Genomic DNA, 26,932 nt, shown 5'->3' with positions numbered 1-26,932 from the left:
GGGTGGGGCAGGCAGCGACCGGGCCTCGGCCCCGACTTGTGCCCAGGCTCCGGGCGCTGGTAGTTGAAGGCGGGCAACTAGCCCTCGGCCTCTTGTCTGGACTAAGAAGCTGGAGAGTGTCTGGGGCGGGGGGAGGCTTCTCCTAGAGAAGCGGAGGGGGAGGGGCGGCCGCTAGCGCGCCTTGGCCCTTTGTGCTTGAACAATGACCAGCTGCCACTGGCCCTGGGGGCCAGGCTAGGGTAGAGGGTGACCCGCCCGCCAAGTTCCGAGCCCCAAAACACATGTCCACCCGGCTTCGCAGGGAGGGATCCTGAACGCTGCTGTGCAGCTCCTGCGTGCGCCCTGGCGGACACGCGTGACGTGGGGTGCTTGCGCGTGTCTGCGCCCCAGGGCGGGGACGCCCCTTGGACCCTCCTCCGCACCGCACCGCCCACTCGGGCCGGGCGGGGGCTGGCCCGGGCTGGGGGCACCACCGTGGCGGAGGCGGAGGCGGGGCCCGGTCAGCCCGGCTGCTCCAAGTGGCCGTGCGCGGGCCGGAGCGGGCGACGCGCTTGTGGAGCGCTTGGGGCGGCCCGGGGCTGAGCATGGAGCAACGCAGCGGAGGTGAGGGGGCCAGGGCTGGGTCGCCCCAACTTCTCGTGGTGCAGTCTGGTAGGGAGGTGACATTCCACCGCCGCCCCCCCTTCATGAAAGCGGGGGTGGGGGTGGGGGGTGGACTAAAGGGTGGGTTGGGGGCTCCCTGCTTCTTGTCGCGAAATGGGAACTCAGACTTGTTCCTGCTTGACTGGTCCTTGGAGTTTGGGAGGGGGAGAGACTTTCCCCAACTCTGCAGTCCTTCAAACTGAGGTCTGTGAGAGCTGGGATCTTGGCCAGATGCCTCTCTGCCCCTGGCTGAACCTCAATCCCCCCAGCCCTCTAAACTGGGAGGCATCCCTATGCCAGAGTGATTGTTCAGGGAGTGCTGGGGAGAACGAGGGGTTCCCTTTTCCCACAGCCACAAACGCGTTTCTCAAAATGGAGCCTCGCTTGCCCCTCCTTCTCTCTTGGGCTCCAAGAGCAGGAGCCCGGCTGGCTGGGCCTGGTTTTCCAGACGCCTGGCTCTCAAGACCCACTCCATGTCCCTCTGGATTTAGGGACCCTTGGCTCTGTGGCTTAAGTGACTCTGGTTCCCACTAGGTCTGCTTCTGTCTCCTCGTGTCTTAGCCTCTCTGCCTCTGAGTCTTTGTCTCTTGTCTTTGGGTCTGTCTTTCTGAGTCTGTCTACAGCCACCCTTTGCTCTGGTCACTCTGTGCTGTCTGAAGTGAGAAGTGCACACACAGTGCCTGCCGTTTCCCTACTGTTCTTCCATGCCCCGGAATGGTGCCTGAGAGTGGGGAGGACAAGAGGGGGAACTTTATCAGCTTTGCTCAGGGATGGGACTTATGGGTAGTCTCAGCCCCCACCCTTGCCCTGCCCTGCAGAGGGGCCTATGATTGCACCCTGCACCCAGCTCACCTCCTGCCTGGCTCCCAGCAACTCCTCCCTCATTCTGGTCTTCTTCGTGGTGGTTCTCAGTGTTGTAGTGCCTATCCACTTGGGTGGGGGTAAAGAGGATAGACTCAATGGAGCACAGGCAAGAAAAGGGGAACAGATTGGGCAAAGGAGTCAGATATTGTGAGTCTTACCTCTCCCCACCCCTCAAGAGGGTAAAAAAAAAATCAGGCTCCCACCCACCCAGGGACCCTACATGCTACTCAAGTCTCTACCTGTTCCTGCACTTGCTCACACTCCTACAGACTCCTTTTTACATACTTGTACACGCTCACCTTCCTGTTCACATAATCATGTAAGGTACACATAGCAGTTTACACCTAAACTTGCATATAATAAAGGCACTGATACGTCTATCCAAACATTTTCTCTGATGTAATCGCATTCAGACCCAAGTTCACTGTCATGTGCATTTGCATTTACCTACACTATAATATTGACCTCTTATTCACTCACACACACACTCTTATAAGACACACTTAAGAATTCACACATACATTCATGTATGTATAGAATGTTCTGGTACATCTGCCCAAACACATATATTCATACCTCGTCGTGATGTACTCACACATTTTCATATACATGGACAGTGTTCATTTTCATGCTCCTGTACATATAGTCATGCACACAAATAAATAAATATGCACACTCCTACTCCCGTGAAGTTCTCTGTCCACTTCTTGGCCCTTGCTCTGCATGATGACTTCAGCAGATGCCTAAGTCCTGGTCATCAACAGTCTCAGTACTGGGAGGGAGTTCCGGGTGGAGGTTTTGCTATCCCCTTCCAGGAAGGAGCAGGGCCTGGGGAGGTGGAGCCCTCTTGCTTGAGATTCTGGCAAGGGAATCTGGGAGCAGCTGCTAGAGGTGGTGGTGGGCTTCTGCATGTATCCCCTGGGGCTTACTTTGGAGACTAGCTAAAGCTGGAAGGTTTCATAGAGGTTAGCTGCAGGGCAGAGACTGTCCAGCCTCTTTGGATCCTAACTATGGACTGTGGAGAAGCTAGGAGTTGTCATAGAAGTAAGCATGAGCTTGCCTCTACCTCTGAGAGGCAGGGGACCCCAGAGGGCTCCTTAAAAGCTGTGGGGTTCCTGTTTATCCAGCTCCACCTTTGCCGCCTCTCTGTCTGAGAGAAACTGAGGCCCAGCAGGGGAAGGTTGCGCACTACCTGGCCTCAGCTGTTTGTTCCCTAATTACCATCTGAGTTGCTGATTGCATCCCTGATGTTGCAGCCTAAACTGCCCTGTAATGAGGTCACTTGTCCCAGGAGAGCAGGGACCTACCTACCTGTGTTTGGAACTGGTGGAGATGGCTCCACACCTCACCTGAGCCCTGACCTCTTATAGGTTTGAGCTTGGGCCTGGATCTCCATTGCCAAATGGCCCTATGTAACCTCCCAGACCTCCCATCCCTTCATCTCTGCTTGGTGAAATCAGTCTACCTGTTCAGACCAGAGTTGGGCAGTGGTCTGGCACCTAGAGAGGATTGAGGTTCATGCCAGTGTTCGGAGGAGGAGGCTTGCGAGGGATTGGGACTTTTTATTGGTGCTGGGGTGGAGGGAGGTTTTACCTGGATCACAGGATCAGGAGAAGACCTTGTATGGGGATGGGGCTAATGGTGGAGGGACTCTGACACCATCGCCCTGCTTACACAGGTTGCCCTCGAGGCCCTTGGCCAGGCCTGAGCCTCTGCTGCCATGGCCATTGTGCACACTCTGCCAGTGCCACTGGAGCCAGCTCCTGAGGCCACAGCTGCCCCACAAGCTCCCACCATGGGCAGCGTGAGCAGTCTCATCTCTGGCCGGCCCTGCCCTGGGGGGCCAGCTCCTTCTCGCCACCACGGCCCCCCTGGGCCCACCTTCTTCCGCCAGCAGGATGGGCTGCTACGGGGTGGCTATGAGACACAGGAACCACTGTGCCCAGCTGTGCCCCCCAGGAAAAATGTCCCCGGCACCAGCTTCACCTACATCAATGAGGATTTCCGAACAGAAACACCCCCCAGCCCAAGCAGTGACATTGAGGATACACGAGAGCAGCGGGCACGCAGTGCCCACCTCCGTGGTCCCCCACCAAAGCTCATCCCTGTCTCTGGAAAGCTGGAGAAGGTAAGGACCAGCCCCTCTTTTGGAGTCTGGGTAGAATCAAAACCCCCCTCCCTGGGGAAGCTGGAATTTGTAAGCCTTTTTACAGGGTAGAATGTGAGCTCGAAAGTCACCAGCCCTGGTTTCTAATCCCACCTGTCACATTCTGGCTGTGTGACCTTAGGGAAATCACTTTGTCTGAGCCCATTTTCTGTTATCAGTCTAGTCAAGGTAGACTTTCATTAGCTGTCATGAGAATTAAATCAAATAATGCTTAGCATGGTATTGAGGACCTACCTAGCAAGTACTCAGTAAATCTTAGTTTCTTCAGTTATCAGTGTCCAACAACTGTGAGTTTGACTTGGACAAGGCCTATGGCCTTGCTCAACCTCCATTTCCTCATCAGTAATATGGGGATGGTGATAATGTTTTACTCGTCTGTCATAATTGACTAGAAATGAACCTTTTGAATCACTTGACATAAAGCTGACACCCAGGAAGCCCTCTGCCAGTGGTAGCAATTGTTATTAATGTACGGGGGTTGGAGGTGGGAGGGCAGGGAGCATGACAAGGGCTTTGAAGGATCAGGCAGCACATCCTCAGTGTTATGTGGTACCTTGTTTCAGAACATGGAGAAAATCCTGATCCGCCCAACAGCCTTCAAGCCAGTGCTGCCCAAACCTCGAGGGGCGCCCTCCCTACCTAGCTTCCTGGGTCCTCGAGCCACAGGGTTGTCTGGGAGCCAAGGCAGCCTGACACAGCTGTTTGGGGGCCCTGCCTCCTCCTCCTCCTCTTCCTCCTCTTCCTCTGCTGCCGACAAGCCCCTGGCATTGAGTGGCTGGGCCAGTGGCTGCCCCTCAGGGACTCTATCTGACTCTGGCAGAAATTCTTTGTCCAGCCTGCCTACCTACAGCACCGGGGGTGCTGAACCAGTCACCACCTCCCCAGGCGGGCACCTACCCTCCCATGGTTCTGGGCGGGGGGCATTGCCTGGGCCAGCCCGAGGGGCCCCTACTGGGCCCTCCCACTCAGACAGTGGCCGGTCCTCCTCCAGCAAGAGCACAGGCTCTCTGGGGGGACGTGTGGCTGGGGGGCTCTTGGGTAGTGGTCCCAGGGCCTCCCCTGACAGTTCCTGTGGGGACCGCTCCCCGCCACCCCCACCCCCACCTCCCCCTTCGGATGAGGCCCTGCTGCACTGTGTCCTAGAAGAAAAGCTCCGAGACCGAGACCGTGACCGTGAGGCGGATCTGCAGCAACTGCGGGACAGTCTGGATGAGAGCGAGGCCACCATGTGCCAGGTGTGGTCAGTGGTGGTATTGGGGGTGGTGTGGCAGAACATCCAAAGATACTGGGAGTGCAAGGAACATTTCCATTGGTGGGGAGACGGGATGGGCAGTTAGATTAACACCCCCCTGGTGTCACATGCAGAGTGATAAGGAGTCAGAGCACTGCCTGCCATGTGCCAATTTTTAAAAGTTGAGCAAGTTACTTAACCTTACAGAGTTTTAGTTTCTCCATCTATAGATGGAGATATTTCTGGCTCCATAGGGTCATCATGAGAAATAAGGCCAAGGATATAAAGTGCTAGCCTGGCACCTCAGAAGTGCAGTGTAAATGCTTGGTGTTACTATGGTGGTTGTTTCTATTATTATCATAAAAGCCATTCATACTACTATTGTAATAATTATTACTGGTTTCACGGACTCTGCCCTCTTAGAACCCAAACTGTAGGCCACCTGGGCAGTGAGCAGGAGAGGGTGGCAGGGCTCAGTCTGGGGAACCTGAGCAGGACAGACCTGCCTTCTCGCCCACAGGCATTCGGGGAGCGACAGCGACACTGGCCTCGAGAACGTGAGGCCCTGCGTGAGGACTGTACAGCCCAGGCACAGCAGGCCGCACAGCGAGCCCAGCGCACCCAACAGCTGCTGCAGCTGCAGGTGTTCCAGCTGCAGCAAGAGAAGCGCCAGCTGCAGGATGACTTTGCACAGCTGCTGCAGGAGCGTGAGCAGCTGGAGAGGCGCTGTGCCACCTTTGAGCGGGAGCAGCGGGAACTTGGACCACGGCTGGAGGAGACCAAGTGGGAGGTTTGCAAGACCAGGAGGGACAGGCAGGAGGGTGACACCAGGACACATTCTGGAAACACAGGCCCAGCTATACACTCCCTCAGCCAGCCGCCCCAGAGTGCCTGCCCTTTCTCACCTCTGAGATAAGGACCCTCAGATCTCCCTTTTTGGGTGGGGTTCTCCTCCTGCTTCTATGTTGGGTCTCCTTGTTGGTCTGGCCTGGTGCCCACATAGCCAGTGGCACTGCTGTCTCACTGCCTCCCCTACAAGGTGGGTATTATTAATATCCCTATTTTAGATACAAAGAAACTGAGGCCCAGAAAAGCTGGAGCTGAGACTCACTCACACAACAGAGGCAGAAGTAAGATTTGAACCCAGGCTCTGATGTCGGTTCTCACACCCAAGACCTGGACACGTGCTCTGCCCATGGTTGCTCCCACTCCCACACCACAACCACCTTGTTCCCGTGGCTAGGCAGTGCTTCCAGAGTATCTTCTGATGTTTTGATAAAACCACCTTTGAAGGAAAAAGATCTGGTCTGTGTTCCCCTTTAGCCACTTACAAGGTGTGTGACATTGGATATGTGGCTAGGCTCACCTCAGTGTCTCTATCTGTAAAATGGAGGTAATAATTGAGCTTCCTGAATGCCCAGCATGATGCCCAGGGCCTGATCCCCTGAGAGAACCCTTCTCACCATCCTTCCTGACCATCTCCCACCCTCAGGTGTGCCAGAAGTCAGGCGAGATCTCCCTGCTGAAGCAGCAACTGAAGGAGTCTCAGGCAGAGTTGGTACAGAAGGGCAGCGAGCTGGTGGCACTGCGGGTGGCACTGCGGGAGGCCCGGGCTGCTCTGCGGGTCAGTGAGGGCCGAGCCCGGGGCCTGCAGGAGGCAGCCCGAGCCCGGGAGTTGGAGCTGGAGACCTGCTCCCAGGAGCTACAGCGCCACCGCCAAGAGGCTGAGCGGCTCCGAGAGAAGGCCGGACAGTTGGACGCTGAGGCAGCTGGACTCCGGGAGCCCCCTGTACCACCTGCCACGACTGATCCATTCCTCCTGGCAGAGAGTGACGAGGCCAAGGTGCAGCGGGCAGCAGCTGGGGCAGGAGGCAGCCTGCGGGCCCAAGTGGAGCGGCTGCGGGTGGAGCTACAGCGAGAACGACGGCGAGGCGAAGAGCAGAGGGACAGCTTTGAGGGGGAGCGACTGGCCTGGCAGGCCGAGAAGGAGCAGGTGATCCGCTACCAGAAGCAGCTGCAACACAACTACATCCAGATGTACCGGCGCAACCGGCAGCTGGAGCAGGAGCTGCAGCAGCTCAGCCTGGAGCTGGAGGCCCGGGAGCTCGCTGACCTGGGCCTGGCTGAGCCAGCACCTTGCATCTGCCTGGAGGAGATCACTGCCACCGAAATCTAGGACTCCAGCTCCACAGTGAGCTTCACTGAAGGGGCCAGGAGCCACAGGTCCACTCAGACCCCAGGACCCAGTGAGCATCCCCAAGTCTTAGGGTCTCAGAGCCGCTTGTCTTCCAGGGTACAGGCCTCTAGGCCTCTGCTAAGAACTTGGGTGTCCCTGACTTGGAGGAGCAAGATCAGACCCCTTGAACGTCCCCCATGTTCACTTTATCCAGAGGCTCCTACTATTCTGCCCATCTCACTCCCCAGCTGCTGCCAGTGCCACCCCACCAGTTCTGTTTGTCCCAGATGCTTGACAGCCCTTTCCAGCCATTGGAGCTGGGAAGAGGAGGGGCTTCCTCATCTCCACATTCTCCCCACCCCAAAGCCAGAGAGAGCCAGATGGCACCAGCTGCTCCAGATGTGCCTGCCCCCACCTTGGCCATGTTGGGGGACAGGGCTGGAACTGGGGTCTGATCCCCATGTCCCAGCTCTGCAGCCTCCCTCCTGGGCTGAGGGGGCTGAAGTCAGACCAAAGGAAGAACTCAGAAATGTCTTGTTTATTTGTGTTTGTGACCAAGCAGCCCTTCCCAACACCCAGGTTTATGGCCTTGTTTTCACTTGTATATTTTTCACACTGTAAATTTCTTGTACAAACCCAAAGAAAAAATTAAAAAAATTTTTTTTTGGTTTTTAAAAAACATGAATATGCTGGATAAACCAGTGCTGGAGGAACTTGTTTGACTTCCATCCCTTCATTGTTTGCTGGCAACTCCCACACCTCTCATAGCTCTAACTAAGGAGAGGAAGGGCCATGGGGGAAGGACAAGTTCAGAAAGTGAGGTCCTAGTGTACCACAGCATGAAAGTGTCTCTGTTAGGAATTGGAAAAGCTTTCTATCTTGTCCCTTGCACTGAATGCTACTTGGAACTGGGGGGTGGATGCATTGACCCCTTGAGGACTCATCAGTTTTTGTCCCTTGATTCTTTAGGGAATTGGGGGTGGGGGAGAGGGGACATGAGAAGATGCCCACCAATCCTAGGCTCCAGACCTTGAGTTTTTTACTCCCCTCCTTGTCTTAGGAGTTTGGAGGGGCAGTGAGTGCAGGTGACAGGCTGCCTGTTAGCACCTTGTCCATGGTGGACACCAGGTTTATCTGGAAAGGGCAGAGTGTAATTGACAGCTGGGAGGGGAGCAGAGCTAGCAGTGTGGAGCTCTAGGAGACAGGGCAAGCAGGACCAAGATGTTCCTGAGTCCCCAGGAGCTTCACAAGAGAGGTCCCAGAGATAAAAGGAAGACTTGGATTCAGTGGTGGGAGGGCGGGTGGATCTGAGGCCAGTGGAAAGAATCCTTGGGAATCTGGGGAGGAGGGGTCAGGGGTTAGTCTCAGGAGTCTGGAGGGTTGGGGAAGGTACTGGGCTAGGAGTCCTCTGGAGAAGTCTGGCCTCCTCTGTAGAATGGGTCCTGGCACTCATGGAAGATTTTGGGAGCCAGTGGGAGGGAACTGGAGTAGCATCAGCAGGTGGGTGGGCAGAGGGAGGATCAGGAGGAGGGTGCTGACTAGTAAGAACTGACAGGTCAGGGGGTAAGGGGAGCTGACCAGGCCCAGGGACCCTGACCACAAGCTCCATGGGTTCCCGAGCCTTGTTTCTATAAGCCCTGCGGATGGTGTCCACTGCTCCCTGGTGGGTCACCTGCTCCAGGCTCTCTCCATCCACTGCCACAAGCTCGAAACCAGCCTGGGATCAGGATGGGAGAGTCACAGCACTCCCTGGGTCACTCCCACCCTACCACCTAACCTGAAGGCAGTGTCCTCTCACCTCCACTGGCTAGGGTACTCCTCCCCCAACTGGGTTCAGGAGATGGACAATGGGACTTTTGTGCCTGGAGCTGTTGGGGGCAGGGTGGGGCATAGACAATGGTCTTTTGTCCCTTGAGGCCCAGGGTGGAACAGGATGGGCCGTCCCTCAGGCCTAGGCTAGCATCAGGGGACAGATTTTCCCCTTAGGCCTGTTCTCTTGACCCCGGTGCTCCCAAGCTTCTTCCCACAACCTGGTCTGAACATGTCTGGATGAAGCAGCCCCACACCTTGCCAGACTTCAGCTCTGGGCCTAGGGAGTGGGCTTCACCTACCTGCAGGGCCCCACTGAGAAAGGCCGCACCCCCTGGGAAGATCTTCTCTATCTTCACCATGGGCTGCACCCTGGACTCGATGCCCCCTGAAATGCTGATGCCTAGAGAGGGTCAAAGGCTCTGTTGAGAATATAGCCATACCCCCAAATCCCAGGAGGAACCTAGGACCTCATCCCCAAATCCAGGGCCCCCAACTTCTCCCAAACCCCAGGTACTGTTATTGCTCAAGTCTCAACTCCCAAATCCTTCAAATTCCAAGTCTCCCAAATCTAGATTTCCCTTTACCTCAGGTTCTTTTCCTATGCCCAGGCAGATCTTGAAATTCAAGTTCACCAACTACCCAAACCCAGGAGTCTACCCCACCAGTGCAGTCCACCCTGCACTCACCCAAGGACTGCTTCATTTTAGACAGTGTGATTGTCCTCAGCTCCCCACTGGGGGCCTTCATGGCTGCCTCCTCAGCTCCCCTGCCGGATCCATTCTCTGAAGGACCTTGCCTGGCCCCCACCTTAGCCACCTGCCCATCCAGGGGTCGTGGCAGAGGGGGCCTGGCCTTCCGAGGCCTGTGGTAGCGCCCATTGGCTGCATTGGAGGTGGGGATGGGCGCTGGGGAAGGGGAGCGCCTGCGCCCAGGGGACTTGCCTCGACCCCTGCTGTGGCTTCTGCTTCGACCCTGGGCTGGGCCCTGGCTCTGGCTCTGGCTCTGCTGAGGATCTTCTCGTCTTGGGGGTTCTGTCAGCAGCCAGTTAGGCCGCGGTGGCCGGGGAGCGACAGGGGGTGGTGGGAGAGAGGGTGTACATGTGCTTCTGCATGGTGTGAAGGCGTCTACTGGCACATCTTGGAGAGGGGGGATCCCTTGATGAGGGTGGTGGGGAGCCGAGGGACTCAGGGAGACCTTGAGGCCCCCCAGCTGCTCCCTCAGCTCCCCATCCTCTTCTTCAGAGAAACCGTTCATAGGCAGCAGGTAGAAACCTCCACGGCTATCTGGGGAAGAGGCCAAGGTCAGGCCGTTGCCTCCTGGCCTCCCACCTCAGACCACCTTTCCAGCCACCAGGTGTGTGTGTGGCCTATGAGAACCAGACCTGCATTTGCTCAGGCCCACTGCCCACTGGGACAGACAAATATGATCTATTATAGTCACATTTTAATACATTCTATTATAATACATTTCTTTCTTTCTCTTTCCTTTTTTTTTTTTTTGGTACTGGTGATTGAACTCAGGGGTGCTTAACCACTAGGCAACATCCCCCCAGACCTTTTTATTTTATATTTTGAGAGTCTTGCTGAGTTGCTTAGGGCCTTGCTGACTTGCTTAGGGCCTCGCTAAGTTGCTGAAGCTGACTTTGAACTTGCAATCCTCCTGCCTCAGCCTCTCAAGTTATGGGATACAGGTGTGTGCCACCCTGAACAGCTTGAACTGATAATTTCTCAAATATTATCACATAGAATGAGACTGGATTTAAAAAGCCAGCAGGTTTAAAAGCAGCTGTGAAGTGAGTAACAGTGCAGGTGGAAAGTGGATGGGATGAAAATGGAGAAGGGCTTTCCTTCAATGGGCCTCTGAAGCCATGAGGACCCCATTTGGGGGCAGGGATGGAAGGCCCCTCCTTTTTTCCTAACGTTACCCGGGTTGTGCCCCCCTCCTTGGGTTTTGAGATTCCAACTGACCAGGCACAGGGGTGATGAGGTGACGTTTGGGTGGCATGTCCTGCCGGGCTGGTCTCAAAGCAGGAGGCCGTACTGGTTGGAGAGAACAAGTCAGAAGTAAGGCAGGTTAGCAACTTCTGCTGGCCCCACCCCCACCTGGGCTCAGGATCCTGTAGTCCTGGCCCCCAGCTGCTGACCTGCCCTGCTCTTGAGGGCCTCAAAAGCCTCTAGCTCCACGGGCATCACCATACTGTCAAAGCGGCCCAGGTCCGTGGGGGCCACCACACTCCTAGAAGAAGCAAGAGATGTGGGTGAGCAGAGTTCAGTTGCTGAGGTAACTGGAGGAGCTTCCTCCCTGGGGATGTTGAGGTATCAGGGATCCCCTCCTGCCCCCACTCCTCAAGCCCCTCCCCACCTGATGTCCCGCAGAAGCAGGAGCTTCTCAGGCTTGTCCAGAATAGCCAGCAGGGGCCTCACCAGGTCCTCCACGCCACCCTCATGCACATACTGCAGATAGAGGCACCACAGGTCAGACAAAGCAGGGACTTCACAGGTGGGCCAGGGGAAACCAGAGCACACAGGGGCCTGGGGACCCATTCGACCCTCCATGTTTTGGGAAATGTTCACTCCACCCCAGGGTCTAGAGGATGGTCTTATCTTGGTGACCTTGTGGAAGCCTGAAGTAGTAACAGATCCATAATAAATGGCAGGAACAATAATAGCTTTGGGACAGACACTTTTCTAAGCCTTTTACATATGGCTTCTCACTTAACCACCCTGAGAGATGACATTAACTATTTCTATTTTATGAATGAGTAAACTGAGGCTCAGAGGGGAGTTTGCTCAAAGCAACACAGATAAGGAAATGTGAGGAAGGACTGCAACCGGAGATGTCTGGCTCTTCTCTGCTCTGGTGGCATTAAAGGATGAGCAGGGAGCCCACTCTCCTCCCCACCCCCACCTCCTGACAGAAGGAAGGAATTTGAGCCCAACACTAAGCTGTGGGCCTGACCCTTTGTTTGGAGCTGGAATGGGGACCTTGGGGAAGGGGTGGCTCCTCAAAAAGCTTCTCCAGTCAGTACCCTTCTGCCTGGCACTGCCTGGATGCCACCAACGCGGATGCCACACCCCACAGACTGGAGAACTGAACACTGGGAGCCACCCTACTTGGGCAGAACACTGCCCCCTGGTGGCGAGAGGGAAACAGATTCAGGGACATGCACACAGAGAACCTCTTTTATGGGCATAGACAGAGAGAGCGCATCCTCTGGTGGTCAGAGTGAGTCATTTCCATTCATAAATAGCTGGAAATAAATAAAAACTTCGTGTGTGGCCCTAAACCTCACGCAGTCACAGGGATTCATACATACACAAACCACAATACACTCCTTGTTGTCTGAAGAAAGACATGCAAATGACCCAGAAACAGCCACATGTGTGTACATACATCAAGTCCACAAATCATGCAGCATCCAGGCCCTGTACTGGGCAGTGGAGACAAAATAATGAAGACCCCTGTCCCCAATCCTCGGAAACTCAGTCTAGTGGGAACAAAGGGCAAATGAACCATAAATCCCTGGCAGTAGGGCAACGGTGGTTTCAGAAGTGGAGGTTCTGAGTGGGCTTCCCGGAGATGGTGGCCTTTACTCAGACTCTGAAAGAAAAGATCAGGGAGGCAAGTGCTCCAAAGGCGAAGAGGAACAATGAGTAAACAGGTTTAGTGTGGCTATCGGGTCCACAAGGAGCCTCCACGTAGGGCTGCACAGTGGTGAGCGCTGTGACTTGTCCTCCCTGAAGTTGCTTAGTTCGTAACCTGTTCAGGCCAAAGTGGTGGCCATGGAAGACAATGGGAAAGGTGTTGAGAGGTGACCTCAGAGAGGGCCTTAAATGTAATATAAGCAACTTATATTCTATTCTGCCAAATATAAGTGGTCAAGAGGTGGCTTGGGCACCATGGAGTGAGCACAGAGGTATTTTGGTCTCATGGCTGTGTAGCAATGGCTCAGAGGGGAGAGAAAAGGGAGGCCTGAGGTTCAGGGCTTTATAGCCCAGGCATCAGAGGAACTTTATCGATCCCTGAGGGCTGGATTCATCCCAGAGGGTGGTGGAGGGGACTGGGTCAGGCAGTATGTAGAGCCTGCAGGTGATATGGGGACAAAGTGAGTACATGTCCTGACTTGAGGGCTGCAGAGTGGAGGAATGAGGGGGAAAGGCATTGGCCAAAGAAACAGACACAGAACCCCACCTAGTGGCCATATCCCAGAGGTACAAGATCCCTGGAGGTTGGTGAATAACAGCTGTACTTAGCACTCAGAGCTGTGTGACACCTACTGAGTTTAATTCTGAGTCCAGTAGCTGCCTCCCAACATGCACCCCCACCTGCAGCTCTACTGTGAACCAGGCCTTAGTAAAGGGATACATGAATGACCACATCTTAGGGTCCAGGTGACAATACCTGGACACACACATGCACTAGCCAGATACATACAAGCCCATACATAGATAAAATCATGCAGTCATGTTGACATAAACCAGGTAGCCCCCGGACATGCCAATGCAGATATTACACTGATATACAACATCACTCTGAGCAAGGTGGGTTGGAGGAATCTGCACATGACTCTCTGAAACCCCTCAGCCTGCACAAGCTGTGCAGAACCCACAGAACTCCAGGGATTCCTGAGACAAGGGATAGGACAGAATCTTCCAGTTCTCTTAGAGGGGGCGAGCTGCACCACACAGCCTCCCCAACATTCAGGCTTTAGGGACTCCTCAAAAGCTGACACCCACCCTGCCCTAGGGTCCTTGGGTTCTGTTTCAAGTAGAAGAGAACAGAATAATGGTGTAAGATGGCTTACATGGGTAAGTAAGTAACTTAGTTACTTGGGTAACGGAAGGGGACTTTGTTTTTCTTTTGTTAAAAAAAAAAAAAAAAGAAAAAGGGGACTTTGCATAGGGCTGGATCTACTGACTGTCCCAGGAATAAAAGATGACAAGGGGGATAAGGCTGGGTGGGGGCTTAGAGGGAGTCTAAGGGACTCACTTCCACCCCCTCATCACCTGTTCATCCTCGGTTTAAATGTCACCTCCTCGAGGAGACCTTCCTAGACCATGCCACCTAATGTGTACCTCTCCGGGGTTATCTTTTATGTTTTTCTCCTTCACAGCATCTTGAGTGATTTTTTACTAGGGGTGTTTAGGATCTAGTTATCATATAGCTCCCTTTCCTGTGAGATTGCTCTGTGTGTGTGTGTGTGTGTGTGTGTGTGTGTGTGAGAGAGAGAGAGAGAGAGAGAGAGAGAGAGAGAGAGAGAGAGAGAGAGAGAGGTGTATTTTTCTTTTACTGACTGTTGGCCTCTCAGAATCAAGCCCAGGTTCTGCTCAATGGACAGTAGCCTGAATGTATAAGGGGCTAGGTGAGTGAGCCACTGTGGGCCACAGCTATAGGAGGGCTGGGGGCTTACCCGTGAGCAGTGACGGGTGACTGCCAGCACCTCATCATCTGTCAGCAGCCGCCGGGCCAGGTCCTGAATGAGTGGCCGCCGGCTCTCCCAGGCCTGCACCTGCTCATTGGGCAGCTGGCTAGAGGGGCTCCCGGACCTGGCAGAGATCAGGGCCTGGCTCCTCTCCCGGTCTGCAGGGCAGGGAGGGGCAAAAGGATGTGATGGAGGAGCAGGAACTGTCAGGGTGGGTGGGCAGGGCTTCCCTACCAGGGGTCAGGCCTGAAGAAACAGGCCAGCTGAGAGGCCCAAGTACCTAGCATGAAATTCTAGCCTAGTCCATATATTCCCCAGTATGGCCTTCCACAGCAACCTGCCCTCCAGTGGAGTACCCACACCCGCCTTTAGTCCCCAAACCCACCCCTATACCAGTCTACTCCTTAATAGAGTCTTGGCCCAGTGATCTCTGTGTCCCCTAAAAATACAATGTCATACTAGTCTGTTCCTCATTGGAAGCCCTATCACAGACTTTCTCATTGACCCCAGATATCTCTCTGGGAGACTCCACACAAACCCTCAAAATGTATCCCCCTATCTGTGTGCAACCCTATCTTTTCTAGTTGGGAATGGTAAGCTTAGTCCAATTCTTTGAACTGCCCCCAATATGTACCTCTTTGCCTGATGGTTCTTGCTCGAGCCCAACAGATTTTAGTCCAAAGCCATCAAACTGGCCCCAACATGCACCCTTATCTGCCACCCTACTGTTGACCAGGCCTTGGGAAAGACATGCATGAATTACCACGTCTCAATCTCCAGGTGACAAACTTCTGTACAGGCCCAACTCCCCCTGCTGTGAAGAAGAAAAAGGCTCAGGCAGGCTCTGGAAATAAGGGTTGGGAGGGACTCAGTACTGACTGAAATGAAGCATTCAGGATGTAAGTATGTTGGATCCGGAGACAAGAGAACTGGACCCCAGGGGCTTGAAGGTCATGCTCAGCTAGGGATTTCACTCTTCGGCAACAGAGAGTCAATGAAGATTTTGGATCAAGAGAGGAGTCAGTGTGAGCGCTGCTCAGGGAGATTCATTTGAAAGAAGGAGGAAAGAACCCCAAGGACAGAGCCTGGGGTACCTACCTTCAAGGGTCAGAGGAGAAAAGAGGAACCTTCAAAAGATAGATAAGAGTGACCAGAGAGGTGAGCTGAGAACCAGGAGACAGCAGTGTCCTGGGAGCTGTGGGAAGAGAGAGGTGAAGGAGTAGGGGGTTGGCCCTAATTTGGAGGGCTGTCTCTCCTATGGGACTGTCACCTTGATGCCCCAGAACATCCAAATCCGGATTGGGGCAGCATCCAGCTCCTCTTTCTCTGATTGTTTTCACCTACCCAACATCCACTCCCCTTTTCTGGAAACCTCACCCTAATGGTCTCCTGGGGACCAATGTCCCCATTCTCAGCCCATGTACTCTGGGGTAGGCATGTGACCCAGGCTGGCCAGCAAAAGCACTTTGTCTCCCACATCACAGTGGTTTGTTCAGCATGGTTTGTGACCCCAGTGGGGATGAGAGAGGTTCATGAGACTTAGCTGGAACTACTTCAGGAGAAACTCCTTTTCCCTGGGGATTGCAAAATAATAGTGGCCATCTTACCAAGTCAGTAAAGCCCGCATGATGGCAAATCAACTCACCAGAAAATGGAACCAAAAGACCAATGGACACATGTAGTGATATTTTTCAGACTTTTAGACCTGCCTAAGTCAGTACGTGAGCTAAGAGGTTTTTTTTTTTTTTTTTTTTTTTTTTGGTACCAGGCATTGAACCCAGAGGTGGTTAACCACTGAGCAACATCCTCAGCTCTTTTTTAAATAAAAAATCTCCTTAAGTCCTTGTTAAATAGCTGAGACTGGCCTCAAACTTGTGATCCTCCTGCCTCAACTTCCTGAGTCACTGGCCCAGCAAGAGGTGACTTTTTAAAAAAAAAATATTTTTTAGCTATTGATAGACTTTTATTTATTTATTTTATATGTGGTACTGAGACTCGAACCCAGTGCCTGACACCTGCCTTGTAAGTGTGCTACCTCTGAGCCATGGCCACAGCCCCAAGAGGTGATTTTTAAAGTTAGTTTGGATGAATTTCTGTCAAATGCAGCTCTAAGAGTCTTAACTCATCCACTCTTGGCCTGGAAGCTGAGCTTTACCAGGGAGGACAGCCATCTCGTGAGTGGGAAGCCTCATGTGAGTACAGCCTGGGCAGGCCCTCTTCCTGGGCCTTGATCTAGAAATGGTCTTGCTCAATGATTCTAGAATTTGATTGGGCCTGAGAAGCTAGATGGCTGGCAAAAGCAAGCCCCACTACTGCCACCACCAAGGGCACTGGGCTCTGAGCCAAGGTCTTCTACTTCCTTGCTGTGTTGCAACTCTGTCACTTTCCCTTTCTGTACAAAGGAGGTAAGGCGAGATGACAATGACCACCACATTTTCCGAGCACCTTCTGTGTGCCAGACAATGTGATTTACATTTGCTAACTCACTTATTCCCTAGTATTCTAAAGAAACAGGCATTATTACTCCCATTGAATCTATGAGGAAACCGAGGCTCTCCAGGCTGAGTGGTGTGGCCGTGTGCCAGAGACCCCAGCTGGCGGACTTTGCCCCATCTTCCCTGCCCGGTCAATCCAGCACCTACCTTTCTCCAGGTCCAGGCGAGGGCGGGCTTTGGCTGGGCTCCTGCTGTCCAGTGTCCAGGCCTCTCTGCGCCCATCCCCTGCAAGCCGCCCCTGCCGCCCTCCCTTGAAGAAGAGGTTCATCAGAGTCTTGGAGCGCTGCAGGGCCCCCTTCTCCCCAGGGGACCCCGACTTCTCCTTCTTCCGCTGTTTCTTCTCCTCTGCAGACACGAGGGAGCACCCGGGGGGCTGGAGGGTGGGCAGAAGGGAAGGACGAGGGGCAGGGGTGTGGGAAGGGGCAGAGAAAAGGGAGAGTGGGGGTGGCAGACAGGATCTCACTCGTGCAGGGTGGGGAAGGGTGTGGGGGGTTCCTCCTCCAGTTTCCACCTCTCCCAGAATCACACAAGTGCAGCCGTGTAAGGAAGCTGGGGCTGGGGAGAACAGGCCTGGGCACTTGAGATTGAAAGGACAGGGGTGAGGGCGGATTTGGGGATCAAAGTTGGGGTTAGGACTAAGAATGGGTTTGCGGCCCAGGTCTGGCTTAAATGGAGCCCAGAGTAAAAAGAGGTCTGGGGCTTGGGACAGAATGAGCAGTTTTGGACCAGGGACTATAGAGAAAGCAGTAGCCTCCCATTCCCCACGTACCCCATAGGGTCAGGTGGCTCTGGGAACGTGTGATGGGGGGCCGGGGTCGGCTAAGGGCCAGCAGCAAAGCAGTCTTGGGGGACTCTGAGAGGGCGGAGTCAAGGCGGCGGGCAGGAGGGGGTCCTTCAGAACGGATGGCTGTGTCTCTGAGGATGACTGTGGGCCGCACGCTACACCAAGTCTCCACACGGCCCCCCACATCAGGCTCCGTCTGCATGGCTGTGTCCGCCCGCCCCCAACCTGGTCCTTGGCTGCCCAGGTCATCAGGCCCCAGGCAGACATCCATGCGGTCCGAGGGCAGGGAGCCTGAGCTATAGGGGGCGCTGGAGGCATATGAGGAGACACTGGAGCTGCTCTCAGAGGCAGGTGACAGCTGCTGCAGCACCCCATTGCTCACTGCAGGGAGAGGGGAAGGCAGGGGCATCTGCAGCACCTGGGCATATGACGGGTTTGCCTCAGCACCTTGTGAGGCTTGCAGATCACCCCGGGGCTTGGCTTGCGGGTAGAGGAACGAAGGCCAGGAAGCCACTGAGGTTAAAGCCACAAGCTGCTACGCAATCGTGCCTCTGTCTTATGAGAAACCTCAGACAGAGCACTTCTCTGTTCACTCTCTGGGCCTCAAGGCCCTAGAAGAACCTGAAATTGAATCTGCAAGACATCAGGGGGGTCCTAGAAGCCGCTCTGGGTTATGTGAGGGTCTTGAGTAGATCTTGGTCCCTGTCCTTTCTTTTTTCAGAGACCCTGGCCCCACTCTTGGGTCTTAGCCCCTTTCCCTCCAAATTTGAGGACTTAAGCCACTTACATCGGTCCAGCCAACAGTACTCAGAAACCATCTCCTTGTAGGCAGGGTACCGGCCTGTCTCCTGGGGAGGTCATGGTGGGTATAGGAGGAACAGGTGAGAAGGGAGGGTAAGAAATAGGACAGGAGTAAACCTTACTTTCCGTTTCTCCCTTCTGAATCCACTGTGCTCTAGCAACATTGGCCACTTTATTTCTAATCATGCCAAGTTCCTTTATACCACAGGATCTCTGCACCTGCCCTCCCTTCTGCCTGTTTTCTCTTCCTTCAGCTCATTATGTGGCTAGCTCATTCTTGCTCTTTGTCACTTCCTCAGAGAGACCTGCCCTGATGTCCCCTGGCTATAAGGATCTTCCCAAATTACTCCATTTCACCTCTCTGTTAATTTCCTGGTGGCATTTGTCACAGTCTACAAGTATCTGGTTTGTCCTTTTTCCCCCAGGAGCAGAGACCTTGTCTGTCCTGTCATTGATGCAGCCTCAGTACCTGGCATAGCATCCAGCACAGAGGAGGTACTCAAAATATTGTAGTTTTGTTTTGTTTATATGGAGTTGGAAATTGCACCCAGGGCCTCAAGCCTGCTGGGCAAAAACTCTACCACTGAGGTACACCCCCAGGCCTCAAAAATATTGTTGAATGAATGAATAAGAGGCAGAGCAGGAGTGAGGAGGGGGTCTGGGATAATTTGAGGAAGGAAAGGGAGAAATGGGATGCGGGAGAGGTGGGAAATAGTGGGGGTGGAGGAGGCATTAAATGGTGAGATGGGCAAAGGCCTGCTGACGAAGGAGAAGGCAGAGCAGGGCCCACCAGTTGGCACCAAGGAAGAGTGAGGCATCACCTCCTGCAGAAGCTGGAGTGAGAAGGACCTGATCCTCAGGCAAGCGTGAGACCTACATGAATAATGAATACAGCTGCCTCCCCTGAAATCTGATCTCTGGCCCTAGCCTAGGGCTCCTTGCCCTGTTGCCTAAGGGTGCCCACCACCAGGTCTTTGCCCAAAGCCACAGATATCACTCCACCCTTGTGGGCAGGACATTTATTCCTTCAACCCTAGGTCTCCACCATTCAGAAGAAAGGGTGCTGCCTCAGGAATCTGGGGAGAGGACTGAAGCCAGGTTAGGCTACTGAGCAGCAGAATCACTGGCCTCTCTGAACCTCAGTTGCAATGCCTCTCTGAACCTCAGTTTCTTCTTTTGCAAAAGGGGAATTCGAACTCCTTTCCACTTGGCTATGGAAATGTCACATAGGGGAGACCAAGGAGCTCAATAAAGAACTAGGGTGGTCTGGGAAATACTTCTTCTAGTCTGGCCTCTCCATGACTCCCAGAGTCCTGCCCACCTTGATGGTCAACATGATGTGTGTTTGGCCTTTCAGCACCTCCACGGCTTGGCTGTGGCTGATGTCGTCGAATCTGACACCGTTGGCCGCCAAGACTTGGTCCCCCACCTTGATGCCATTCTCCTCTGCTAGCCCACCATGGTCCACTCTGGGTCAGACAGGTGTCAGTTGATAAGACTCTGGCCTGTCTCCCTCACCCCTATTTAGTTCCCTTTCACTTGGATATGGGAATGGCCTAGTCATGCTCCTTGACCCCCCTCCTGATGACCACATCCCTTATCAGGTCCACCCCTGACCTGGGCCCTCATTTGGACTTGTAGTTGGCCAGGCCTCACTTGCTAGTCATCCCCAGGCCCCAGTCCCAGCCCCATTCCCAGCCCAAGCTCTAGATACTCCATTTCCACCCTGTCCCTGCCCTTACTTGGACACATAGATGCCCAGGCCAAACTCCTTGCCCCCTCGGATGTTGAAGCCCAAGCAGAAGTCATCAGAGGTCGTGTACAGGTGGACAATGCGCCGCACGCCATCCTCCGAGCTGCTGTTGGATGGAGTGGAACTGCACTTCTCCACCACCAGCCGCCGGTTCACCACATCCACCCTGGAACAGCAGCAAGGGACCCTCAGGTGGGGTCCCCAGCCACCACCACCCATCTCCCCTCCCAGTAGTCTTGTAGCTGCATGGGAAAGGGAGGTTGCCTCCAGGGGACATCCCAGGCCTAGGATCCTCAGTGGGACATAAGTTGTATTCAATCTGGGAAATCATCCTACTCACATTTTTATGGAACAGCTGCAATATGCAGTGCCCCATTTTTTAAAAATCTTTTTTTTTTCTTTCGGTGCTGGAGATGGAACCCAGGGCCTGAGGCACAGGGAGCATGCACTGTATACTGAACCACCCCCAGCCCTAGGGCCCCATTTCTACTCCTTATAATGCCCCCATGAGGGAGGTGCTGATGCTGTGCCCTAGTTTCACAGCAGCAGCAATGAGGGAAGAGGGCCCTGGTGTTGGACAGCTAGTGCCATTGAAGTATAGCAAGGAGGGAGACTCAGGCCCATTTTATTTCCTGGCTTCTCCTGTTCAGGGGTGGTTGGGGGATGGGAGGGCTGGGGCTGCTCACCACGTGGTTTTCTCCTTAGAGAATTTGATGCCTGGCACCCGGCCCATGCGCCGTACCATCATGTGCAGGCGGCTGCTGCCCGTCAGCACCTTCACTGCGCTGCCCATGGTGGTGCTCTCCAGGCTCAGTCCGTTCACCTCTGTGATCTTGTCCCCCACACATAGGCCAGCCCGCTCTGCGCCAGAGAGTGGGGAGGAGGCTGACCTCCCCACTGGACAGAGCTCCCTGGGGTACCAAGCTTCCTCCCTCAAGGTGCAGATCTCAGAGTAGGCTCTGAGTATTGCCTGTTAAGGAATCTCTGTCCCTTGATCCACTCTGCCCAACGGTGGGCTCCATCTTCCATGAGATCAGCCTTCCAGAGCTGAGGATTTTTCCTCTTGCTGCCCACAGCATCCCCTGCCTCCCCTGAGATGGGGGTAACATCCTAAACCAGCAATTTCCCCCCAGGATCACTCACCTGCACTGCTCCCCTCCTCTACTTTGCTGACAAAGATGCCCAGGCCATGCTCAGAGCCTCCCCGCACGCTGAAACCCAGCCTCCCTGCTGGGCTCTTCTCCACCCGGACTGCGTGGATGATGTCACTTTCATCACTGTTGGCTGCAGGAATGGGGACACAGGCATGATCCCCATGTTCATTCTGGGCACAGAGGGCCCCTAGGTTCCCAAAATTGGGGCTTGCAAAAGCTGGATTACTGGTCAGAGCCACATGTACTGAGGACCCTAAATGGGGAGGGAATCAATTTCCAAGTTCCCTTTAGGGTGATTTTGACCCTGGGCCATGGAGTGTGTGGAAGCAGGTGAGGATATCAGGACAGGAGTCCTGCTCCTTGGCTGTGTGTGTGTGTGTGTGTGTGTGTGCGTGTGTGTGTGTGTGTGTGTGTAATGTTTACTGAGCGTTCTGTGCCCATATTTCTAAAACGGCTGCTACTCAGAGGCCCAGAAAGATGGCAAAGAAGATTCAAATTCCATTCTTTGGGACACAGCAAAGGGAGCCTGGCCTCTTCTGCTTGCAACAGAAATGGTAGATTAGCTCTAATTTCAAATAGCTGTAGAGCGAGGCTCTGGAAGGCATTAGATATTTTTGTCAGTGGAACCCAGAGGGCAGAATCAAGCCCATGTGGTGGAGTTAGACGGAGGCATGATTTGTAAGGAAAAACTTTCTGAAATATGCAGCTGCCAGAAATGGAATGGGTTTCCTGGGACAGCTAGTGAGCAGCATGCAAACTCAGACCTGGTAAATCCCTAACTGGGATGTTTAGGAAAGAGTGTTGAGGCCTCCATCTCTTAGACTCTGTGATTCTGGGAGTAAGCATGCAGGGGCTACCTGGCTACCTGGGAAAAGAAACCCCAAACATCACCATGCTGCATGGTGTGCCCAGAGCTAACTTCTCCATCCAGTGCTGGGGTAAGTCCGAAGGTACGGGAGTGTCCTGGGTCCCAAGTTATCAGGAAAGGCTTCTTAGAAGAATGATGGATGGGATTTGAATGGATGGAAGGAAAAGGAGACACTGAGGAGGGGATGGAGTGAGCCAGGCTCAGAGGCAGGCCTTGAGGAGAACTTCCGGGAAGAGAAAAGCAAGAAAACTTAAGGATAAGATGGGTCCCAGATGAGTTGGGTCCCTTTCTGAGATTTCTTCTCAGAAAGGCTTACCCTAGAGGTATTTGAGAGGGAGAAATCACACACACACACACACACACACACACACACACACACACACACACTTCAATTTGATCTAGCTGAAATCAGGTTACAGTGCATGGCCAGCTCAGACAGAAGTCCCTAAGGGCAGCCTGAGGAGGGACAGTGCAGGACAGAGACTTGGGAGCTTGTGGGGTTTCCCAGCAGACTGTAGTCACAGGACACTTCAGCCTCAGCCCAGGAGTCTTTTGCTCCCAGCCCCAGCCCTCGTTCTCCTCAGTTCCTCCTGGGGGGGCGGGCCTAGGGCCCTGCGCCAAGGTGATACCTATTCTGAGGTTTGAGCTCAGAAGCCTGAGTCCTCTAAGGATGAGACCTTCTCTCCCTCCACTGCCCTGGCCCTGGCCACCCACCCATCCTCCAGGAGCTCTATAGCAGTTGCCCATATGCCCCCTTCTGCTCTTGCCCTCTCCATCTTCTTCATGGCCAGTCTGTGTTTATAACAAGGCATGCCTCTCCCCTGATGAAAAATGTCAACTCCTGCCCATTTGCCAGCTTCTAGAGGAACTCCAACTCCTCCCTGGACTCAGTGAGGCCACCCACAGGCTTCCTCTGCCCACTTCCCTCCCCTCCCTCCCTGGGCTTTGGTCACACTGACCTCCTTCCTGTTACTCTTGGAAACCAACCCTTTCCCTTTGTCCCCTTTGCCTGCAACACCTTTGCTTTGACCTGCATAGGCCAGTTCCTTTCCTCATTCCCTCTCTGCAGCCTTCCTGGACTTCTGGCCCTCTTGCCAGTTAGTCCCTGTCACAGTAGTTCCTGAGACGAGCAGCATCAACATCACCAGTAAAGATGTTAAAAAAAAAAAAGTGAATTCTTGGGATTCACCACAGATCTAGAACCAGAAACTCAGGAGTAAGGCCAAGTGATTTGTCTTTGGGTTTTTTTGTTGTTGTTGTTGTTGTTTTGTTTTGGTGCTGGGCATTGAACCCAGGGCGTCAAGCATGCTAGGTAAGGCTGTACCACTGAGCTACTTTGAGACAGGGTCTCAAAATATAAACTAAGTCACCAGACTGGACTCTTGTGATCCTCCTGCCTCAACCTCTGGAATAGCTGGGATTTCAGGCTTTTGCCACCTGCTGGCTACATAGTTCTTTCAGCAGAGGGAAACCCATGAGGGCAGTGCCTCCCCACTCCCTTCCACACACACCTCCTAGCTCCTCTGAGGACTTCTGCTACATGACCAGACTGACAATGGTGACCCTCAGCAATGCCCTGCTGCTCACCTAAAGGTGAGGCACACTGTGGTAGGTGATGGCATGAATGTTCTGGGGACAGGGACAGAGACACCCAGCTGGGTCAGAGGGGAGGAGCAAGGCCTGAAAAGTCCAATCTGAGATCCAGTCGGGGGAGTGCTGCTGGCTAAGAAAGAGGAGAGGAGCTGGAGATATTTATCTGGTCCTGCCCACAGAAAGCCCAGGCCCAGAGGGCCCTGCTCCCTGCCTGGCAGTCAGGGTGCTGTCTTGTTCACCAGATCTTTGCCGCCTCACATCTGTCGCTGCAACCAGGCTATCTCCTAGGTGCCTGCCTCACATGCTCCATGCTTTTCACTCTAACCTCTGTGGGGGATAGCTGAACCCCAAAACCAGCTGTTTTTGTTGCTGTGTCTCTAAGTCCTGCTACAATGTATGTTTCTGGAGGTGAGGCTCATTTCTCTAGGTCCTCTGCAGGACCTAATCAGGGCAGGTATAGAATTGGTGTACAATAACTGCAGCATCAGGTAACTACACCAGCTTAGGTCATACCCTCTTTGAGGGCCCAGACCTAGGCTTCCTTCAATGAGCTCTTCTCTCTTCTCTTCTGACTGAACATTTGCTGCTCTACCTTCAGGCCCTTGCTTTGATCCCTGAAACCTGGGCACTGACTCCTCATAGTTAGGTACAGAGCTGGTCATACAATTGGCTGGTTGCTGGAAGATGTCCTTTTCCATCCTGCTCCATCCCACAAAGCACACATAAATGGATCTGGAGAAAAGCAGAGTTCATGGGAGGAATGGGCCTGTTCAACACTTAATCTTGCTCACTCCAGGGCTAACATACTATACACACAGCTTTCCCTGCTGTCCTATCCCTAGCTTCTAACTCTGGTCTACAATCTTAGAGCCCTAAAATCTTGGCCTGGAGGAGAGGCAAGGGTAAGCAAGGAAGATGTGTGTTCCCAGAGCCCTCACTTCCCTAAGACTCTTGAGTTCCCCCCAATCATTGGCTTTACCACCTCCTACTTAGTTCCTGCTGTCCTCTATCCCAGCCTTCCCCAGCCCAAGCTAGTGACTGGGCCCCACACCCACCTTCGATGGGGGAGTTGATGAGAATGACACGGCCCATGGGTGATGAGGCTCGGATTCCACGGGGGGGCCCATTCAGCAGTCGCTGCTGCTTCCGCAACAGGTATCGCGTTGCGGTGGAGCCGAAGTCGCTGCCCAGGTGGCCTCTGGAGGAGAGGGAGCTCAGAGAGCTAGAGCTGACTTCTCCTAGACCCGGTGGGTCGAAGCCCACTGTGAAGCCATGTGCCATGGTGGCTGGACTGGAGTGGCACCCTATAGGTCCAGAAGGAATCTGCCAACCCTCCAGAGGCCAGCTCCCAGTGCTCTGAGCTCCATGAGCCTTCCGTGCAGGGTGAGGTCTCAGAAAGGTGGAAACCCTAACTTCTCAGATGTGTAGGCTCCAGACCTGGACAGGGAGAGCATAGATTGGGTGAGGGGGTGTGAACATTGCCCTACTGTCCCCAGAACTGCCACTTCTCCCCCTGGTTTGAGCATCCTGCTCTCCCATATCTTAGACCCTCAGCCCCCCACCTCTCCCACCCTGGGCCAGGGGTTGACCAGGGCCAGGCACCATTTTGGACCTTTGGAGCCATTTATATAAAAGGTGTATGGGGAGCTCTCCTCATTTCTGCTCTCAGCTGAGTCATTTACCCCATCCCCAGTCCTCAGTAGAGGTTGAGAGAGTGGATATGGGATTATTCAGCCCCTGGCCTTCCAGCAATGTGGGAAAAATGAAGGGTCAGGACAATTCATTGCCATACCTCTTCTGTGTATGCGGATAGGGGCCAACCTTCAGCGTAGGGCTTCAGGACCTGGGACAGCTGCGGCCCAGGCCCAAGAAATCCCCTGGCCGCAGGCAGCTGCTCAGGGTTCAAAACTGCTGCGTGACTCCTTCCCACGCTTGGGCGGAGAATCTGCCGGTCAGAGCCTCACAATACCCAGCGAAAAACCCAGGGCCAAGTCTCCCAGAGCAGATCTGGCACCCAGAACACAACCCCTACTCCAGGCCTAGCCCTCCTGGGCCCCATTTCTCTGACTTGGCCCCCTCACCTGCTCCGGTGTGTGATCGCAGCGGGTTTTGTGCACCCTCAGGTGCCAGCCAGTACAGCAGCCAGCGACCCCGCCCACGCCCGGCGGGCTGCGGGAATGGGGCTGGTCTGTGAAGCTCTGGGCTCCCATTGGCTAGTGGGGCCACCAGTTATTCTCTCCCAGCACCTCCCTTGGTCGCCGGGGGTCTGCCGCTGGTCACCTGGTCCTGGGGCCACAGGGCTCTGCCCCAACCCGTTACGCGAACCTAGGGCTTGACTCTCGGCTCGTCCCATCCTTCTGGAACCTTGTCTTCTCCGGGCCACGCTGTCCCGGGCTCTTGGAAATGCCACCCCTTCGTGGTCACTCCTGAGGCCTCCATGGGGGGGATTCACCAGAAAAGAGCAGGGTGTGAGCCCGCGATGAGCTACAGCGCCGAGTGGCGCCTGGGCATTTACAGGTGTGCTGTGTGGTGACTGGGTAAGCTGTGTGTGTGTGTGTGTGTGTGTGTGTGTGTGTGTGTGTGCGCGCGCGCGCGCGCATGAGGGCTGCCTTTGTCACCTGCCTCCTTCTATGTCAGAAGGTGTCTGCCAGGCCACCCTGTTCTGGAAAGGTCGCAGGGCAGGGCAATTGTCCCAGAACACTAGGGGAAGGAATAATACTTCTGATGTTTTTCCTCAGATGCAGATGGAGGTTAGCCTTCTGGCCATTCACATCTGGGGCTAAGATCAGTGGTGCAGGGCTGAGGGTTGGAGGTATAAAGATACTGGGGAAACAGTGGAGTAAGGGGTCTGAGAGGGAGAGCCTAAGAGGGCGGCACGACAGGAACTCTGCTGCGAAGGGATGCTGAACACTGAGGCGCTGACAGAGGAGCTTATGGGTACCTGGGTAGGAGCCCAGGGGGCCCAGGAAGCAGGGGCCATCACAGACAGCCCTCAAGTAAACAATCAGTAACCTGAGTCCCTCCGGGCGGGCTCTGCATCAGAGGACCGCCCCTTCACACCACGCACCTGCGCCAAGTGCACCTATACCCCTGCAGCAGAGACAGGGTGCCTCTGGAGGCCCGCCAGGGCATTGCAAGAGAAGCGAAGCGGGCAGTGTGCAGCTCCTCCC

At 54.4% G+C, this 26,932-nt stretch overlaps 2 protein-coding genes across 14 annotated transcripts in view; one reads left to right on the top strand and one right to left on the bottom strand.

Annotated features, from left to right (window-relative positions):
- Lzts2 (leucine zipper tumor suppressor 2) overlaps positions 1–7,759 on the top strand; it is a 10,055-nt gene extending 2,296 nt beyond the window's left edge. The window contains exons 1-5 of one of the 2 annotated variants that reach the window (XM_005333669.5): positions 156–603; positions 3,185–3,634; positions 4,237–4,908; positions 5,425–5,694; positions 6,397–7,759. In XM_005333669.5, the coding sequence (XP_005333726.2) occupies positions 3,227–3,634; positions 4,237–4,908; positions 5,425–5,694; positions 6,397–7,080 (2,034 nt within the window). In that variant the 5' untranslated portion in view covers positions 156–603; positions 3,185–3,226 and the 3' untranslated portion in view covers positions 7,081–7,759. Of the gene's footprint in view, positions 1–155; positions 604–3,184; positions 3,635–4,236; positions 4,909–5,424; positions 5,695–6,396 lie in introns of those variants that run through there. The other variant, XM_005333670.4, reaches the window with a different exon arrangement.
- On the bottom strand, positions 7,600–26,932 carry Pdzd7 (PDZ domain containing 7). Of its 12 annotated transcripts, none has more exons than XM_040273096.2 (17): positions 25,555–26,932; positions 24,818–25,199; positions 21,291–21,431; positions 20,834–21,008; positions 20,137–20,313; positions 19,716–19,863; positions 18,381–18,441; positions 17,579–17,974; positions 16,957–17,154; positions 15,078–15,128; positions 14,303–14,472; positions 11,254–11,345; positions 11,036–11,127; positions 10,860–10,931; positions 9,579–10,175; positions 9,192–9,292; positions 7,600–8,797 (listed from the first exon to the last, which is right to left on the bottom strand). In XM_040273096.2, the coding sequence occupies exons 2-17, from the start codon at positions 25,041–25,043 to the stop codon at positions 8,432–8,434; spliced, it is 3,063 nt and encodes a 1,020-aa protein (XP_040129030.2). In that variant the 5' UTR covers positions 25,044–25,199; positions 25,555–26,932; the 3' UTR covers positions 7,600–8,431. The 12 variants fall into 12 exon arrangements, 9 of the variants coding, with proteins under 9 accessions (XP_040129030.2, XP_077880304.1, XP_077880251.1 ...); XM_078024178.1 differs by having other exon boundaries at positions 7,600–8,417; XM_078024125.1 differs by having other exon boundaries at positions 25,844–26,932.

Source organism: Ictidomys tridecemlineatus, chromosome 1 (genome assembly GCF_052094955.1).
Source record: "Ictidomys tridecemlineatus isolate mIctTri1 chromosome 1, mIctTri1.hap1, whole genome shotgun sequence".
NCBI lineage: Eukaryota > Metazoa > Chordata > Mammalia > Rodentia > Sciuridae > Ictidomys > Ictidomys tridecemlineatus.
Note: the sequence above shows the minus strand (reverse complement) of the source record. Positions and strands in the feature narration are given on the sequence as shown.

What these genes read in the sequence shown, in the direction of transcription:
- Pdzd7 (XM_040273096.2), bottom strand. Translation starts at nt 25,043, where the DNA reads ATGGCACATGGCTTCACAGTGGGCTTCGACCCACCGGGTCTAGGAGAA. An exon ending in TCGCCTGGACCTGGAGAAAG is followed by an intron (nt 15,129 to 16,956) that starts GTAGGTGCTGGA and finishes TCTTCTTCACAG; the next exon opens with CAGGGGGAGTTGGGCCTGTA. An exon ending in CTGCTTCTGCGGGACATCAG is followed by an intron (nt 11,128 to 11,253) that starts GTGGGGAGGGGC and finishes TGCTTCTTCTAG; the next exon opens with GAGTGTGGTGGCCCCCACGG.